Genomic DNA, 18,695 nt, shown 5'->3' with positions numbered 1-18,695 from the left:
ACGCACTACTCCTAAGAAGAATCACAACACTTCAGGATTATTTTTCAACAAAAACACGCTTATAATTAAATTAATATTTGAATTTGGAACATTAACGACAATAGATAATATAATATAACCAACTGAAAAATTACGTTTTTTTTTTTAATTCTAATACTCGGATTTATTCTGATAATTTTTACGAAACATAAACTTGGTGTTTGATGAGAAGTGTAGTGATCTCTTTCTAACAAATGACGGTTCTGAGTGACAGTTAAAGATAGAAATATATGAAAGTGCGCTTCCGTGCCCCAAACTTAAGTATTTTTTTCTTTAACTCACTATCTGGGGTGCTATTCTCAAATGAGATAAATTAATAAAGTGGAAGTGGCTTTTAAAAAATGACATAAGGTCACGAGTAATATGCTTATACTTTAGTACCAGAAGGAGCTGAGGAGCTCGGTGGTGCACCGGTAAACGCGCTCGGTCTGCGATTGTTGAAGTTAAACAACTTTCGCAAAGGCCGGTCATAGGATGGGTGACCACAAAAAAAAAGTTTTCATCTCGAGCTCCTCCGTGCTTCGGAAGGCGCGGTAAGCCGTTGGTCCCTGCATTAGCAGTCGTTAATAACCATCAATCCGCACTGGTCCCGCGTGATGGTTTAAGGCCCGATCTCCCTATCCATCCATAGGGAAGGCCCGTGCCCCAGGAGTGTCTTCTTCTATCGTGTGGGTTGTGAGGTGGATTACCAACCCCATCAACCCTGGTGTCAGGGTTACTATTGAGCCGCCAAAGGCCCCTGACATGGCTCATGTAACGACTATTAACTTGCATCAGTAAGTAGTAACCGGGACCAACGGCTTAACGGCTGGTGATGATGATACTTTAGTACCATGTAACATTTACTTTTATACAAATTGTTTTTTGTTTTTTTTTATGACGTGACTTATAGTAGATTTGTCGGAAATGGCATTGGCAAAGTACTTGGTCGGACAAAATTTAGGCGTATGTCTCGTTAAATGTCAAATATGTTCATGCTTCCGAGTTCTAAAGTGAATACATGACATTGCTCATGGCTGTACAAAAGTGACAGGTATGGTAATGTAAAAGTTATCCAAAATTGTTTGGCACGAGACACGCAATGGATTTACAAATGGAAACTAAACCGATATATTTAACTTTGCGTTCTGAAGCTTTGCCAAATAGCACTTTTAGGCAAGCCTCACAAGTGTATAAAGTACGAAACTTTAATACGTAAACAATAGTTTCAAGTTAAAACAAAAATATCCGAAACTTTCCGTATAAACAGATCTTATCCAAATCCAAGTTTGCTGCACATAACCGTTAAAAAAGTAGTTTTAAAGTTTCAATGGCTGGAGTTTTATAAACACGATAAATATTATGAAGTCTCACCTTGGTAAATGCGCCTGGAATGATCTGGAAGATCTTATTTTACTTAATGTTGTAAATGTTTCATTGCGGTTGTGTCCTACGTTAGAGATAAATTTTAAAATTCTGATTAAAAAATTTATAGCGGAAATCGGACGTCGTTTAAGAGAGAGTGGAGATGACCCCCGTGCCGGATTGTTCTTGGCGCAAAGGTTGTCCATTGCTGTACAGCGAGGAAATGCGGCTAGTGTAATGGGCACCTTCGCGCCCGGATTAGTCAGGGGCGGGCTTTTTGACGAGTGCAGTAAATAGCATTATTTTTGTTAACTATTTATGTAATTCCGTGTTTACATAAGATGTGTATTAATAAATATTGAATGGTTCAATTGTTAGACTAAATCATAAAATATTACAAAATTAAGACAGATTCAAAACTAACGTAAAACTTTTTATTTTTTTCTATTTAACTTATTTATGAATTTTAATCGAGAAAAACGTAATAATTAGCCCGAAATTTTATCACGTTTTTCTATGACGTCACAGTGTGTTTTATTGCAATTTCGTGTTTTGAGGTTTAGTAAAAAGTTCACTACTATATTCCCAATCACACACACACATCACCAGCCCATTAACGTCCCCACTGCAGGGGCACGGGCCTTCCCTATGGATGGAAAGGGAGATCGGGCCTTAAACCACCACGCGGGCCCACTGCGGGTTGGTGGTGGTGGTATATTCCCAATATCTGATTCAATTTTAAATAATGCCTCGAAGGTATAAAAAATGTTTCAATTCATCTAATAAAGCAATATTGCAATTTCACATTTGTGCATATAAAAGTAAGTGCGCAATGACAACAAATGACAAATAGCAATATTGCTTTTCATATGATTCGATTCAATGTGGCCTTCTTCCTGGGTACCACATAAGCACCCTTAGAGTTTCGCATTTGTCCGGCCAAGTAGTAATGCCGTTGTATTCCGAAATTTACCCGGGGGGATCGACTCCTGGTTAGACGATCAGTTTCATCATCATCATCATCAGCCCATTAACGTCCCCACTGTTGGGGCACGGGCTTTCCCTATGGATGGATAGGGAGATCGGGCCTTAAACCATCACGCGGGCCCAGTGCGGATTGATGGTTATTAACGACTGCTAATGCAGCCGGGACCAACGGCTTAACGTGCCTTCCGAAGCACGGACGATCAGTTTATAACATTGTTTTTTTTTAAATACGATAAAAATAATAAAATACATTCTTCTTTTCGGTCCAAATAGAAATTATCGAGTGTTTTAAATAGGTATATTATTACTTTGACTCCAAAATTCACAACCACATAAAAAATATTATACATTTTTCATACATTTTTTTTTCATTATAGGCTGATCACCACATTGTCCGAAAGTAAGATGATCCGTGCTTCGGAAGGCACGTTAAGCCGTTGGTCCCGGTTACTACTTACTGATGCAAGTTAGTAGTCGTTACATGAGCCATGTCAGGGGCCTTTGACGGCTCAATATTAACCCTGACACCAGGGTTGATGGGGTTGGTAATCCACCTCACAACCTACACTATAGAAGAAGAAGATACATTTTATAAAAAAAAAAATATTTTGGCAAAATTATATTACTTACTTCTGAACTTCCAACGTTCAGAATACACCCCCAAAAGCCCGTAACATTAGATCCACACTAACATAGCGTTATGGGCTATCGTTCCGGACAATCCGGACTTAAGTCCTTAACGGACTCAGTTCCGAGTTCCCGGAGTTCCTAGTTTCCGGAGTTTCGAGTTTCCGGACCAACGGATTGGGATCGGTCGAGTGGCAAACATTTAGTGGGGCGGGTATTGGGTTTTAGATTTAATACATATTGGATATGTATAAGTGGAGTTTGCGCCTCTGTATGGCTGGGAATAAAGAAAAAATATAGAATGCGTTTAGTCATTTAGTAATCAATGTTGCCCTCTGAGTAAATTTTCACTGAACCGTGGCCTTTTTTGGTGGGCTGAGGCACCCATATACAGGGTGTTAGTGACATCGTAACGAATACTCACAGGGATGATTCAGACCATGATTCTGAGTTAATATTGAGTGGAATTTTCCGTCGCAAAATTCATGTTATTTTTTTTAGTTTTGTTAAATTATTTTCAATTCTATACTTTTGCGATGGAAAATTCCACTTGATATTAACTCAGAATAATCCGCTGAATTATCCCTCTTGAGTATTCGTTACGATGTCACTTACACCCCATACAAGTACATACAGTAGCCATACAAGTAGGTATGGGTGTTAGTGACACTGTAACGAATACTGAAGGGGATAATTCAGACCATGATTCTGAGTCGATATCAAGTGGAATTTCCTGTCGGAGAAGTCATGAAAATTTTAGAGCTTATTTAAATTATTTTCCGTCCCATACTTTTGTGACGGAAAATTCCACTTGATATCAACTCAGAATCATGGCCTGAATCATCCCTCAAAGTTTTCGTTACGATGTCACTAACACCCTGTATACCTTTATGTTTTCCAACTAAATATTAATGTGTGTATATTTTAATCTTATAAATGTATATGTGTGTTGTAGGTTTTACCTGAATAAACTTTTTTTATTATTATTATTATTAGTTTATTATCATCTCGGCATAGAATAACACAATTCTACTACACTATGTATAGAACGGACACATCCTTGACTTGAGGGCTTTACTCACTGGAGTCGAGCATATCATATTGCCAACAAAATAATACGAAAATAATGACGTCATTCCTCCACTTAACCTCACTGGAGTAAACTCGAGATAAGGTTGGGGCGACGTGTAAGAATAACGATTTTGAGCTGAGTTCCAGGTCTTCCTTAAGATCGCCTGCAGGTCTAACTTGCGCGCCGTGATAAAATATTATCGATCGATTCAATAAATTTTGTCGAAATCGATAAGTTTGTTTTTTTTTCCCTAACATACCCACCACGTGATTGTGTTCGTATTTTGACAGAACGACATGACTTATTTGGGTTCACATATTAACACCAATCGACGTCAGAAAAAAAAATAACACGTTGCGCATGTTAGCCCTGCTTATCCGAGGACAGAGTCGAAGAACGTTCAAGTTATCATCATAAAATACAGGTGTAATAGCTAGCTCTATTTCTTTCTTGCACTTATTGTGAGTGAAGGACGGCACTAGTTTAACGCTATCAACATAACTATCCCCTATAGATATCCCCTTCCAAAAACGTTTCCATTACCACGATACAGAACCAACTTAGGATTACATCAACCCTTATCCAGAGTTTGTGCACACTATAAATCGCGCGAAATCTCTTCAACTAGATATATTTTTCGATTCACAGCGAGCTCTGAAGACCAAACTGACAAGACACTATCTCCATTAAAAATTAGTTAAATTAGTATAGTTTATTTGTTTTTTGTACCAACTAGTGCAATAATATGATATATTAATGTTATTAATAGTGAGATTTTAGATGCTGAGAAGTTAGCCTCAACAGACTAGATGTTGTTTTCTTTTTATGATGAATGTTGTGTTCACTTGTAATTGGCTTACACATAAGTACTGTTTTACTTTGTTTAGTTATGTCCTAACTAAATGTTATAATCCATTAATAAATAAATGAGCTGTCAAACTGAAATTAGGTTAAATTTCCATCCGCCCAAATTACTCTTTAATCAGACTTTGATTCAATTTGTCAAATGAATCAATTCAACTCGGTCCTAAAGTATTATATTTAAAGTGCATCCTTTAGCAAAGCAGTGGTGCGCTGTTTAGCACGTCGTTTCGTGTCGGAAACTGTCAAGAGTACTCCAAACTCCGGCGCATTCGGTCGTAGTTCGCGCGCCCTCGAACCACATACAAGTTTTAAGCACTGATTCTAAACGGTACGACGGTACTATTATATGACTGCTGCTACCCTGGACAGGACACAATACAAAATATCTCGTTTTACACAGATACTACACATCGACGTTACCGTACGTACAGTCATGAGCAATATAATGTACCCACTTTAGGACTCTGTCGCACTAACATATTTGACATTTAGTGAGACTTACAGTTTAATTTGTCAAAAAAGTTAATGTGACATGGTACCAAAGTGTATACATATTAATGCTCATGACCGTACCTCTAGTGTATATTATGTTATATGTGAATACTTCTAGTGCGTTCCCATCCGTGGTTTCCACTTGTAGTAGGTACTGAAATTATGTAATTTTAATATTCCTCTTTATTAAAATTAGCACTTCTTTGTAAAATATCTGAAGCGCTTGAAGTTTTCACTTTGTAAAAGTTTTAAGATAGCTAAAGTTCCATTTCTCATTGTGTTCATTGCATTTTTATTTTGTCGGTCTCTGGTATGGTATAGCTGTGAAAATGGCGGGGTGAGAAGGTAGATAGAAAAAACTTAAGGTTGAGGGCCGTGGTAGCCCAGTTGGAAGTAGGCGTGACTCTCACTGTGAGGTCGGCGGTTCGAATCTCAACACGGGCCTAAACCAATTATTTTTCAATCACTAATTTATTGTCGGTGTAGCATTCTCCATGCTACTTTTTAAGGAAAATAGAGCAGTGGTTTCTCTCTTGCCCTCTGACGCCCAGAGTAGTCTATTGTTTTTTAGAATTTGTTTTCGAATTCATGTTTGGATCTCAAATGTATATCACGTGCTCAGCTGTGAAGGAAAACATCGTGAGGAAACCTACATTCCCGAGAAATACATTTTCCGGAGGCATGTGACTTGTGACTTAACCTGTATTGGGCTGGTTTTCCCTTCGCGGGCTGGAAGGTCAGACAGGCAGTCGCTTCTGTAAAAAACCGGACCTGTAAAATCTTCGGGTTAGGTAAGCGGACCCTGTTAAAAAAACGGGAATTTTCGTAAAGTAGTAGTGTCTAGAAATGTAGGTTTAAGGGTGTTTTGATTTTTTTGACCTAAAAACCCCCGACTTAACCCAATTATTATGTAACGAAATATTATAATAGATTTAAAAATACTATCTAAAAAGCGTTGATATCTCGAGAAATCGGTAATAGATATACTTAAGTACTTAAACAATGAATATGGATTGATGCTAGGTAGATAATAAGTCACGTCAAAAGAAGGAGTACCGCTCATGTGCCCGCCGATTTAAAAGCCTCCCGCCAAGTACTGAACCCGCATAATTTTATTATAAGCTGTAAATTTTTAAACTGTGAAACGTCTGCAATGAAATATGTATGACCGGCAATATCCACTTTATTTCCATTTAGAATACTGTGAATTATTGAATGTATTTCCTGCCGTACGATTAAATTATCGATACGAGGGCTGGATGGAAAAAATATTATGTAACTGTTGAATACAGACTGTAATGAATGTTTTTTCGTATACAGGGTGTTAGTGATATCGTAACGGGGGGATGATTCAGACCGTAGTCGTTACATGAGTCATGTCAGGGGCCTTTGGCGGCTCAATAGTAACCCTGACACCAATCCACACGATAGAAGAAGAAGTAGTTCTTGTACTATTGTATTCTGTGTGCTAGGGATAATTATACAGGGTGAAAGTGACATCATAACGAAAACTTTGAGGGATGATTGAGACCATGATTCTGAGTTGATAAAAAAATTAAAAAAAACTAAAAAGCATTAAAGCATTTATTGTACTTACCAAAAGTAAAAACATAATTGATTGGACAAAACTTAATAAATAATTTAACAACACAAAAAACTAAAAAAAAAAACATTTTTTGCGACGAAAAATTCCACTTGATATTAACTCAAAATCATGACCTGATACCCTTCACTATTCGTTACTATGTCACTGACATCCCGTACTTATGTCGACACCTCTCATCCCCCTCCGGCTGATTGAGGGGAGGCCTGCGCCCAGCAGTGGGACGTATATAGGCTGTTTATGTATTTATTCAAAATCATGATCTGATACCCTTCACTATTCGTTACTATGTCACTGACACCCCGTACTTACGTCAATACCTCTCATCCAAACATGTCATCCATTTGAATGGTAAAAGTCACATTTGTAAAGATAGAAATAGAAAGAAACCACGGTATTTGACTGGTCTTTTCATAGAGGCTCGGCTCACAGGCTGGCGGCAGGAGTAACTGAAAATACAGCCTGAAACTGGGACGGCAGGGGTGTCAGTTGTGCTTGAAAATGTTTAAAAAATAAACTGTCAAGAACGTGCGAACATTATGATAATAATTAATTACGTGTTGGCTTCGCCTCCACGCCCGCCTTCCAAAAGCCCGGGACTCCATAGGTCCGGAATTTGGAAATGACATACAAATTATTAAACGTTATATTAATCTGGGCTGGACTTGCGTCAGAAGTACTGCGGGGCGGAAGGGAAGAGGGAAACCACTGCCCTATGTTTCCCTAAAAAAGTAGCACGGGAATGCTACACCGACAAGTGCGTCGCTCTTAAATTAGTGATGACGATAATTATTATTAATAATTAGTTATTCAGACATTGGAAGTTAAACCCGTCATTTTCTTATCCGCCGAAAAGGAAAGGGACGGATGATTGTCAACAAGTTAATTTTAAAAGGAATGAATAACCCGTGCGAATAAAATAGGCATCTCCCTGGTATGCAATCCGTTTTACGTGGTGTCTACTTAAGTCTGTCGGATTAAGAATAAGAATAAAATAAATTTATTGCCATTAACAATTACATTATTATTGGCCGATGTAAAATTTTTAGACAGTTGTTTTAGATTTCTGCTTAAAATTGACGTGTATTCCATACATTTTATGCCTGTCGATTATCAATGAACTCAGAATCGTAGGCTCAATTATCTCTCTAAGTTTTGGTTACGATCTTGCTAATACACTGTATGCCGTTTAATATATTTTTTTCTTACTAACTTTTATGAAAAACTAAACTTTCACACAAAACCATCCACATATTTCCATTTTCCGTTCGTTTGGCCCACCGCTTAAATGTATGATGGAATCGCGGATAAAATAAAAATAAAACAGCAGCATGGTAACCCTGCAGGTGTGGTGTTGCCAGCTCTAAATAATTTATAAATTCCACGCGAGCGGAACGACGGTGAATTCATACCGGAGGCATAGATGTAGAGGGATGGATAGGCTGAATGTGAGGTTAAAAGCATTCTCTTACTTCGCTTTCTATGATAACATAAGCTCACGACCAGGAACCAATTTCAAGAAAGTGATTTCAAACTTTTGCTCGCGAGTGTATATACACTAAAGCTAAGCTGCAAAAGTCCAATCAATTTCTTGCAAAGTAAGTAATAAATTAACTGGTTCCACTTAAGACCTCCTGGTTACATGTCGTTTCTGTAATAGACCAAAAACACCTACAAAAAACATAAATTTTATAATTAAGACAAGTAATGGTTCTTAATTAATTTCACCACTGTTTACAAATAATTCGCTGGGCTCACCGACTGAACTTTTGCTCTTTGATTGTACATACATCACAAGATGAACGAAGTACCCACAAGTCGTGACTCTAAATACTTGAAAGAAACTTTGTTACCTTCTTTCTTTCAAACGATGTGTTTTTTGCTTGACAGTCCAGTTATCAAAATAAATATCTATGGCCTGTGGTCGGATACTGAATTTAGGGTCACTTGTAGGTGGATGAATGTGAATCAAATTTTTAACATTTGTGTTTGTGGCCTTGCGAGCTGAGATTTCTGAGCAGTACATATATATATACATAAACTGACGCCTATTTCCCGCCGGGGTAAGCAGAGACTATGGAATTCCGTTTGCTTCGACCCTGACACACTTCTCTAAGAATAAGAAGTAATACTACGCAGCGATCGAGCTACGAGGTTCTAGAGACGGATGAGATGATCGTAATGTAGACGATTCCGAGTCTATGTTACCTACTGAATAAATATATTTTTGAATTTGCTTCTCACTGCTAGGCACAGGCTTCCCCTCAATCAATTGAAGGCGCTATGGACAATACCTACTCCATCACGCTGAACCAATGCGGAATCACGAAACAGTCTTCGGACTTATAATATTTGAGCTTAATTTTTTTTTATTCGCCTTTTGACGCTCTGTCTCACAACGTGTTAAATTATGTATATGTTTGAGTATTAAATCAGGTTACTTTTCAGTTCCACTGTTTTTTCTACTTTTTCTTTAAAGCAGAAGAAGTTGATGATAAAGTTGCTGAACGCGTTCTAAGTTATTTTTAAATACGGCCTAGTTGGTCGTTTTTTAAAATGTCTGTCAGTTTTGTTCAATATAAAAGCTTAAGATGACCAATGAGGCCGTCGTTAACACTTATATTTTTACTCCCACTGCTGCAGAAATGTTAGAAAGTAATATTTATACATTGTTTTAAGTTTACGCGGTTATTATCATAATTAAAACACACAATGTCGTAAAAACCGACAGAGGGATTGTGTCCTCTAACATGATGGACTAATGTTATGGGCGATAGGCTGATCCCTTATCACCATAAGGTTCATCATATCCATCTTTGGACTTCGTATCAACAGTGGCTGCAAGTTGTCTTTGATTACTTGTGGCTCTGCCCACCCCATTAGGGATTACGGGCGTGAGTTTATGTATGTATGTAAAACACACAATAACGGGTTCTTACCGCGTCCAAAGCAGGGATATGAGACTCCCAATATTTCGACACTGTTGCAAGTGCCATGAGGACACGAGGAAGAACGTGAGGACACAGTGAGTGCGGTTTGTCGTAGTGAGTCTGGTGCGAGTTCAGATGGTTCCGAACATTCCGACATCAAATACATAAACAAGCGGCAAAGAAAGAGGGTAGACAGTATGTCTGCCCGTAGAAAATTATGGATCTACCTACTCTACTCCAATCTCATCAGTCATCCCGTGATCACTTGCACTGTCTGCCCGTAGAAAATTATGGATCTACCTACTCCACTCCAATCTCATCAGTCATCCCGTGATCAATGGCACTTGCAACGGTGTCGAAATATCGAGAGTATCATATCCCTGCTTTGAACGCGGTAAAAACCCGTTATTATGTGTTTTAGTAATATTTATTTTTAACATAAGTATAAGAAGTAATATTCTGACAAGTCTAGTACAAAATTAACATTAAACTTGTACTGAAAATGGGCAATAAAGCGCATGTGACGTCACACGACTTCATGTCACAATAAACATTCCAAGTTACGATCTCAAAATGGCTGCCATTGCAGTTTGACAGCTTTATATTCGTTTTGGGGTTCCTTTAGAAAGTCCTTTTGGTTCGATCTGCACCTGGACTATACAATACAATACAAATACACTTTATTGCACCAAAATAAAAAGAAATAATTTAATTCCAAAAAAGACTATTTAACTAAGGATATGACAAACCACCGACGGACTATCCACCGATTATAATTTTTTTCTTTGAAACCTTGACGTTGGCAGAATCATCAGGACCCCGATACCGACCCCGCCGGCGTGGTCGACGATTTCCCTCAACCAGCGCTTATCGCTATTGACCCACCAGGGTCGATTAATTCTTTCAAATATTTTTGCTCTCAGACGACGCCCTGAGTCGAGGTTCGCGCCCAACTGGGCACCCTCAGGCCTGTTGTCTTAAACGTTGTACCGGGTGAGAGCCTTCAGCGCTCCCCATTTGTCCGGCCAAGTAGTTAATGCCATCTGCGGCAAATCTACAATAAGTCACGTCAAAAAAAATCAGAATCATCGTTTCGGAACGATGCAGCCGTAAATAGAAAAAAAGTTGAAGTATAATGTCGTTTTAAATCTTTATTTGGGGGTTGGGGGGTTAAAAAGGCCACTTAAAGCAAATTCACCTAAAAAGCAATATTGCGATTTGACATTTTCGTATATAAAAGTAAGTCGGCAATGTCAAAATTGTCAAATAGGTAACATTGATTTGTAAGTGAATTGCTTCAATGCGGCCTTTTCGATTCGAACCCGCGACCTCAAAGTGAGAGGCAAGCGTTCTACCAACTGTGTTACCACGGCTCGTTAACATAACAGACTAGCAATGTACCTAGCGAAATAGTTTTTCATCTTACGCTCAAGTGATGGTAGCGAAACGGCTAAGCCCTAGTGCTTGGCTTTGCTCATCTTTGCCAGATTCAACTTTATAACGTAAAGTTAAAAGTCTACTTTATTTACATTTTGTGCCAGGATTTTCACTTATTTATTTTCAAGATTGTTTAAGGAGCACGTCATGTACAGAACCCAACCGCACCGCTTAATCAAAGGTATACTGATGGCAACATTTATAAAACGGCGTTGCACGTTCATGCTTCAATGTTGCCAGCGCAAATGAAAAATAATAAAAAGAAAACAAGCTTTTCATCGCACCGCCGCACCGACGCTACGTTTTTAAATTTCATGGACATATTTTATTTTTTTGCGCTCGCAACACCTGCGACGTTTAAAAAAAAACGTTGGCGAGTGAAAAAATATAAACTGTTTCGAAGCAAAGCGGAATAGAGACTGTTGTTTTTCGATTCATGAATATTTTTATGTTTGATGTTTAAATTGAGAGTCATATACTTACTGGCTTTTATGAATAGGTACACTTGTTTTATCAGTACGGTAATGCAGGATTGAACGGGCAAGTCACAGGGACTGTAACATGAAACCTGACAGAGGGCAGCAGTAACTGTCAGTACTTTTCAGAGACGGAGAGTATGGCTTTGAAATAGACTGCTCTGTGCGCCATCCCACCCGCGTCTGATAGAGTACTGCGGGGCGGAGAGCAAGAGGGAAACCACTGCCATATTTTTCCCTAAAAAATAGGATGGAGAATGATACACCGACAAGAGCGTGGCTCTTAAATTCGTGATGAGACTGGGTTTTATGAATACAGTTGATAAATAACTCAATAGATAGATAGGTAGATAAAATACTTTATTGAGCACAATGGACACAAAATACAGAGATAAGGACAGCATATACAAGTAAATATTTGCTTAAAAGTTGTCCCAAACACGAGCATTGTATTGATTTTGGGTAAATAAATATTTTTTGATTTTTTTTTTATATACAGAAAAGCACAACAGGCGGCCTTATTGCTCATGCAGCAATTTCTTCCAGGCAACCTTTGGGTACAGGAAAGTTTTGTACAAGTATAATAATAGCGGGTTAGTGCATTCTAACAAAATAAATAATTAAAAGAACAACCTACATTAAATAAGAACATTTAACTACATATTTATATTATACATAAATATATAAAATTAATATAATATACAATATACAATACATATGACATATACGATACATTATGACTTCTTTGTCTTTTACACTTTTATTATTATTAATGTTTTATAAATCACCGTGTTTTTTGTATTGTTTAAATTAACTATGAAAATATTAAATATGCATCCATTTTTGATGCTAAGAAGGAAGTTCCTCTCTTTGTCTATGACAATACCTTTTTTATAGTAACCAAAACCATAGACATTTTTGTTCGTGATCCGAACACACTTAACCTGTAAACATCCGATAGTATTTTCCTATATCCATTAACGAACGTCGTTGATTGGGCTATCCTGAGCCAAGATAATTGTTTAAAAGCATACGATGTCCCGATATAATTGCTTGAAAGCTCGATAATTATATTACTAGGAAAAATATCAGTTCTCGTCCCATCTAACGTGGACTTTCCATGTTGGTATACGATGAATACAGAATACATATACGGGTGTCAGTGACACCGTTTGATACCGGGACGGAGATTGTCTGAAAGTAAGATGATCCGTGCTTCGGAAGGCACGTTAAGCCGTTGGTCCCGGTTACTACTTGCTGATGTAAGTGTGTAGTCGTCACATGAGCCATGTCAGGGGCCTTTATCGGCTCAATAGTAACCCTGACACCAGGGTTGATGGGGTTGGTACTCCACCTCACAACCCACACGATAGAAGAAGAGTGACACCGTCCAAATACTGAGGGGAATGATTCAACTCATGATTCTGAGTTAATATAAAGTGGAATTTTCTGTCTTAAAAGTTTTTTTTTATTTATTTTTTTTACTACGAATGCGAATTGTATACTTTTGCTTAATATCAACTCAGAATCATGATTCGAATCATTCCTCGAAAGTTTTCGTTACGGTGTTACTAACACCCTATACATGTCAATTGAATAGTTTCCTAGGTCAAAGATGAATTATGAAATTCTGATTACTTATTAAATACAGATCTAAAGGTGACAAAAACATTTCCTTATGAATTTTAATAAGGAAATATGTAATAATAAATGCGACATTTTGTCACGTTTTTCTATGACGAAACAGGTTGCTTTTTCATACAAATATAGTAAATTCGTGTTTTGACGTTTAGTAAAAAGTAACTGATTTGACTAGTTGGAAAGTATCCTATTACATTGTACATAGCATATACAAATTAGTAATTTACCATGGATGTCAAGTGCGATGAATTGAAAGCCCGACCACCTGCGGCATTCAATTATACTTATTGAAATGGTGTGCTCACATGCCCGCTATGTGCGAGGATCTTTCCCAACAAGATTGGTTATATGTATAAGCCACACGCGAGCACATGAACGTCGGAGTTGAAGCTGTCGCCGTAGCCGATATCGGCTGGATCACATCATCATAATTATAATCATAAAGGATGAAACACAGAGTCGCTTTAAAGCGAAAATCAAAGCGCCTTCGAATCATATTCGAATATGATTTTTGTTAACAAAACCTCGCGGAACACAAGCGCTGCCGGTCGACTAACGTCGTGAGTGCAATAGAAGTAAATTCTGTAAATCTTTATTTAAGAATAAGAATAAACGTCTTATGCAAAATATATCTTAGCTATAAGTTAATTGTATTTTGAAACATATTAATTTTAAACGAACTCCACTCTCGCGGACAAACCGAGCAATTGGTTTTGTGGGGTTTTTATTGTATCTATACTTTTTGTGTCCTTATTAAAAATAAACATTTTACTCACCTATTTCGTTTTATACCAGGCGTAGCGTAGCTTATACACAAATGTAAACATAGAAAGATATAAGTATAGATATGCTAGCTCTAAGAACTTTTATAAGTATACAGTTAGTCTGTCAGTAAACGCCTTATTGACGGTATACAAAAGTTCTTAGCCCTAAGCTACATAAGTGCTACACAGGTAAAAAAAGTGTGTCATTAATTAATAGTCATGCGTTATTCTGACCGTAATCGTAATTTTTGATAGTCGTGCATATATTTATAATCACACGTTTATCGAGAATTTTCCATTTATTGATAACTAAGTGCTTACTGCCAGTCACGCGTTTATTGACAGTCATGCATTTATTGACAACCACGCGTTTATTGGCAGTCACGTGTTTATTGACGGCCAAGACAAGTGTTTACTGATGAAAGTAATGTTTCTGATGTTGACGAGTTTCCCCGTCGCCAGATGCGAGTGCCACACACACGAGGTCTTGCAGTGAGGAGTCTTGCGGGCAGCACAGTCAACATTCTAGCGAGCAAGGACAGAACGGTGGGTACCAGAGTGGTTTAGGGCAACTGTAATATGGAAGAACAAGAGAGAAAGACTTAAAAACCCTGCTGAGTGACGCACTTTTAAGTTGGTTAAGGTTATCATCGCCAAACAAATTAACATAAACAGCCTATATGCGTCACACTGCTGAGCATACTGGAATACTAGAATTTTGGGTTAGTAGCCCGAGGTCGACTGTCTAACGTCCCTTCTGAAGCACAATCAGGTGTTCAAGCCTGCAATGTCCTTACCAAACAAAGGACAGTTTCTTTAAGCGATTTCGACAATGTCCCCATCGGGAATCGAACCCGTACCATCGTGATACCTATCCATTGCTAAGTACGCTTCATACCCCCTCCAGTTGACAGAGGGGAAACTTGTGGCCAGTTGTGGGACATTGCTAGGCTGTTGATCTGTGTATTGCATAAAAAAAAATGAAAGTTTGGCGGCGAATAACCACTATAACTTTGACCAGTCCCAAGCCTTATATACAGAATTATTGATAGATTGATTGATTGATAAATTGATTGATACCTGACGTCATCATAGTCGCATGTGATTGGTTGATCGATGCTAATGTTGTGCTGATATACTAATACCTACTCTATTTACTAGTGGCGGCCCTAGCAAAATATTTAGATGGGGCGAGGCCTCAAAGCGGCACCCCTCAGCCCCTGAAAATAGTTAGTTTACGGCCAGGGTGGACCAGTCTTGGTTGACTTTGTCCCCCCCCCCCCCCCTACTTTGGCGCCCGGTGCGGTCGCACCCCTTGCACCGCCATAGGGCCGCCACTGCTGTGTACAATGTTGTATGAAATGAATATCCTATAATATAGGGTTGATCAGGTCGATCATTGACCTCATAGCCCACACGATTGAAGAATATTATATGTCTATTTCTTATGTTGAAAATAAAATCCGAAATAGAATACTTGTCATCTTTCGATACTAAGAGACTTCTAAATAAGCTTTTAAAAACTGTTTATTACACAATGTTATAATCTAGATGTCCCGGATTCGGTTTCGGCGGGGACACATAACAAAATTCACTTTGTGATCCCTTGTTTGGTTAGGACATTTCAGGCTGATCACCCGATTGGCCGAAAGTAAAATGAACCGTGCTTTGGAGGGCACGTTAAACAGTTGACCCCGGCGCGTCAATGGTAACCCTGACAGATTATTATTTTTTTTTTATTTTTTTTTATTTATTTTTTTGTCGGTCATTGACCTAGTAATCCACACGAGAAAATAAAAATACAATGTTACAATAATAATATAATAACAATATAACATTCTGTCTGTAACAATAACTTGTTATATTTCGCTGCATGGTCTCGTATTTTGTAGCATGACTGCAGTACTGCTGTTTGATACACCTACCTCTAGTTTTAGTGCGAGAGACTTAGTGTTAACCGTTTAGTGTGTAAAGTTTTAGTGTACTAACTATTTAAGTGTACAAAGTTACTATGTTACACACACCGCGATAGTGGAAGTGATGGAATGGTTAACTACATTCGGTTCGGTTATACATTGATTAGAACATTAACCAAATTGGAGATGTCCTTAGAAAGGTTCAGTACGATGTACTCTGTACCGGCGTGCGTGTGTGAAACGATTGATGAATGTGGAGGAAGCAAGAGAAGTGTGTCAGGATCGAAGCACATGGAATTCCATTGTATCTACTTACCCCGATGGGAAATAGACAACTAACAGACTGTTTATGTCCAATTTAATACACGATGAGAGTTTTTTTTTTTAATTTTCATCCATTGCATGGGCATTATAGGCGGCGATACGGCTCACCACCTATCACGTTGGTGTAACAGAAAACTCAGTGAGGTGTGCGTACTTAGTTCATCTTGCCATGGATGTACCTCTGACTACCCCAATTGAGATATAGTCATGAGTTATTTTAAAGAGTACAAGTAACTACAGAAAATAATTATTAACAAATTAAAATTAGGTACGCATTTTAAACATTAATAAAATGCACAAGAAATATAGGTATTATATTAGAAGTTATAACTTATATGAAACTCTAAAGACTATTTGAGGCGAACCGGGTCACAGTGACTTTGTTTTGTCTATAAGATAGATTAAAAAAAACAAATTTGGACGTTTCATAAAAATAATAGTAACCATTCCATGATTTCCACATCTGTGGTCACATCTTACAGTTAATATCTTCATCCAGATTTTACTATTCTCAACATTGTAACTATACCTCAGATTGAACTCAAGCTAAGTACTAACTGCAGCTTAACGGCATTAAATTAAGCTTGACTTTTAAAGCCGTTTTACTGTTCGACTCCTCATATTAAGTTTAAAGTACATATCGTCACCTTGAAGCACGTAAGCGTCTTATTGAAAATCACACTCGGATATGATTTTTGTTAACGAAACCTCGCAATAGAGAGCTTCTTTCAATCCAGGTAAGAATTTATGGTTTTAATTTTTACATGGATTGAAGTTAATTGAAAGAATTCGGGGTATTAATTCACATTAGAGTATGATTTTTTCAAAATGGCGCTGAAATGTTTTTCCATATAAAGCAACGGTACATAGTTTTAAAGTAGGGCAGTTTCGGATATTTGTTTCAAAAATAGCACAATGATCAATCACCACTAATTTCAAGGATCATTGTTTAGTATCGTTCTATTTTTAAAGTCTTCTTGGCGCACTAGTGCACATGTCGTCCTACCGAATCGCATCGCGAATGTTAACCAATCAAAAGCGCGCAAAAAATTCATAGAAATCGGTTGAGCCATTTTCGAGTTTTTCGAGATACCTGAAATCTTTGGAGGTGATAAACATAACTCTAATGTATATTTCTTCGTAACATACTTTAGATAAATATTTATATTTTATATATTGTTTACATTATCAAGTGATTACACACATACTGTACAACAAATATAATACAATAAACATTTTTTTACACAAAATAACAGACTTTCATTTATTACCTGACATTTCCAGCATGGATGTATTGTTGTATTAACCCTTTACACTTCGGAAATTAAAAAAGCACGTGTAAATAGATGTGCATTACAAAAAAAAATGTTGCTTTATAGAAAACCACGTTTAGCCTTTTTGAAAAATCACAATTTGATGTGTTTTTTTGTCAAATAAACCTCGCAATAGATAAGCTAATTTAAATCCAGATAAAAAAATGTAGTCTCAATTTTTACCTAGAATGAAAGGCCTCATCGAAGCAATTCATCTAAAAAAAATAAAATAATAAATAAAATAAAAATAAAAATGTTTTTATTAAAGGTAAAAACCCAATAATTACATAAAAGCAATATTGCTACCTATTTGTCATTTTTTTGCATTGCGCACTTACTTTCATATGCGCAAATGTCAAATTGCAGTATTGCTTTTTTAGATGAATTGCTGCGATGTGGTCTTTTTAACCGCATTAATTATAACATAATCTTTATTTCATTTAATTAATTTCATTGTAGGTAAAAATTGAGACTACAATTTTTTATCTGGATTGCTTTATCTATTGCGATGTTTAGTTGCCAAAAAAAAACATCAGAATGTGATTTTTGGAAAAGGCGTTTACGTGGTTTTTACTATAAGGCAATGATGTATACATTGGTTTGTGATATTGTGAGAGATTAGTAGGCAAAATTAAAGGCATTTGGCAAGATAATATAAGTGCAATTTTCACTAACACCCATTATAGATAGCGATACGGCCTATCACTTTGGTCTAATAGAAAGCTCGGTGAAGTGTGGGTGCTTAGGTCACCTTACGATGGGTGTGCCTGTGACTGCCTCAATTGGGATGCCCTGAGCTTATGAACCTTTTACCTACCTAACCTGATATGACAGGTCCGATTTTTACAAAAGCTTCTGCGAAGGTA

General features: G+C 37.4%; 1 protein-coding gene across 3 annotated transcripts in view; it reads left to right on the top strand.

Annotated features, from left to right (window-relative positions):
- LOC126378104 (heterogeneous nuclear ribonucleoprotein L) overlaps positions 1-18,695 on the top strand; it is a 506,263-nt gene that overhangs the window by 475,044 nt on the left and 12,524 nt on the right. For 2 of the 3 annotated variants that reach the window (XM_050026272.1, XM_050026274.1), the window contains one exon: positions 14,739-14,822. The exons of the other annotated variant lie outside the window; for it this stretch is intronic. In XM_050026272.1, coding sequence (XP_049882229.1) covers positions 14,739-14,822 — 84 coding nt within the window. The remainder of the gene's footprint in view (positions 1-14,738; positions 14,823-18,695) is intronic. 3 annotated transcript variants of the gene reach the window in all.

The sequence above is a fragment of the Pectinophora gossypiella genome, chromosome 25 (genome assembly GCF_024362695.1).
Source record: "Pectinophora gossypiella chromosome 25, ilPecGoss1.1, whole genome shotgun sequence".
Taxonomy (NCBI): Eukaryota; Metazoa; Arthropoda; class Insecta; order Lepidoptera; family Gelechiidae; genus Pectinophora; species Pectinophora gossypiella.
Note: the sequence above shows the minus strand (reverse complement) of the source record. Positions and strands in the feature narration are given on the sequence as shown.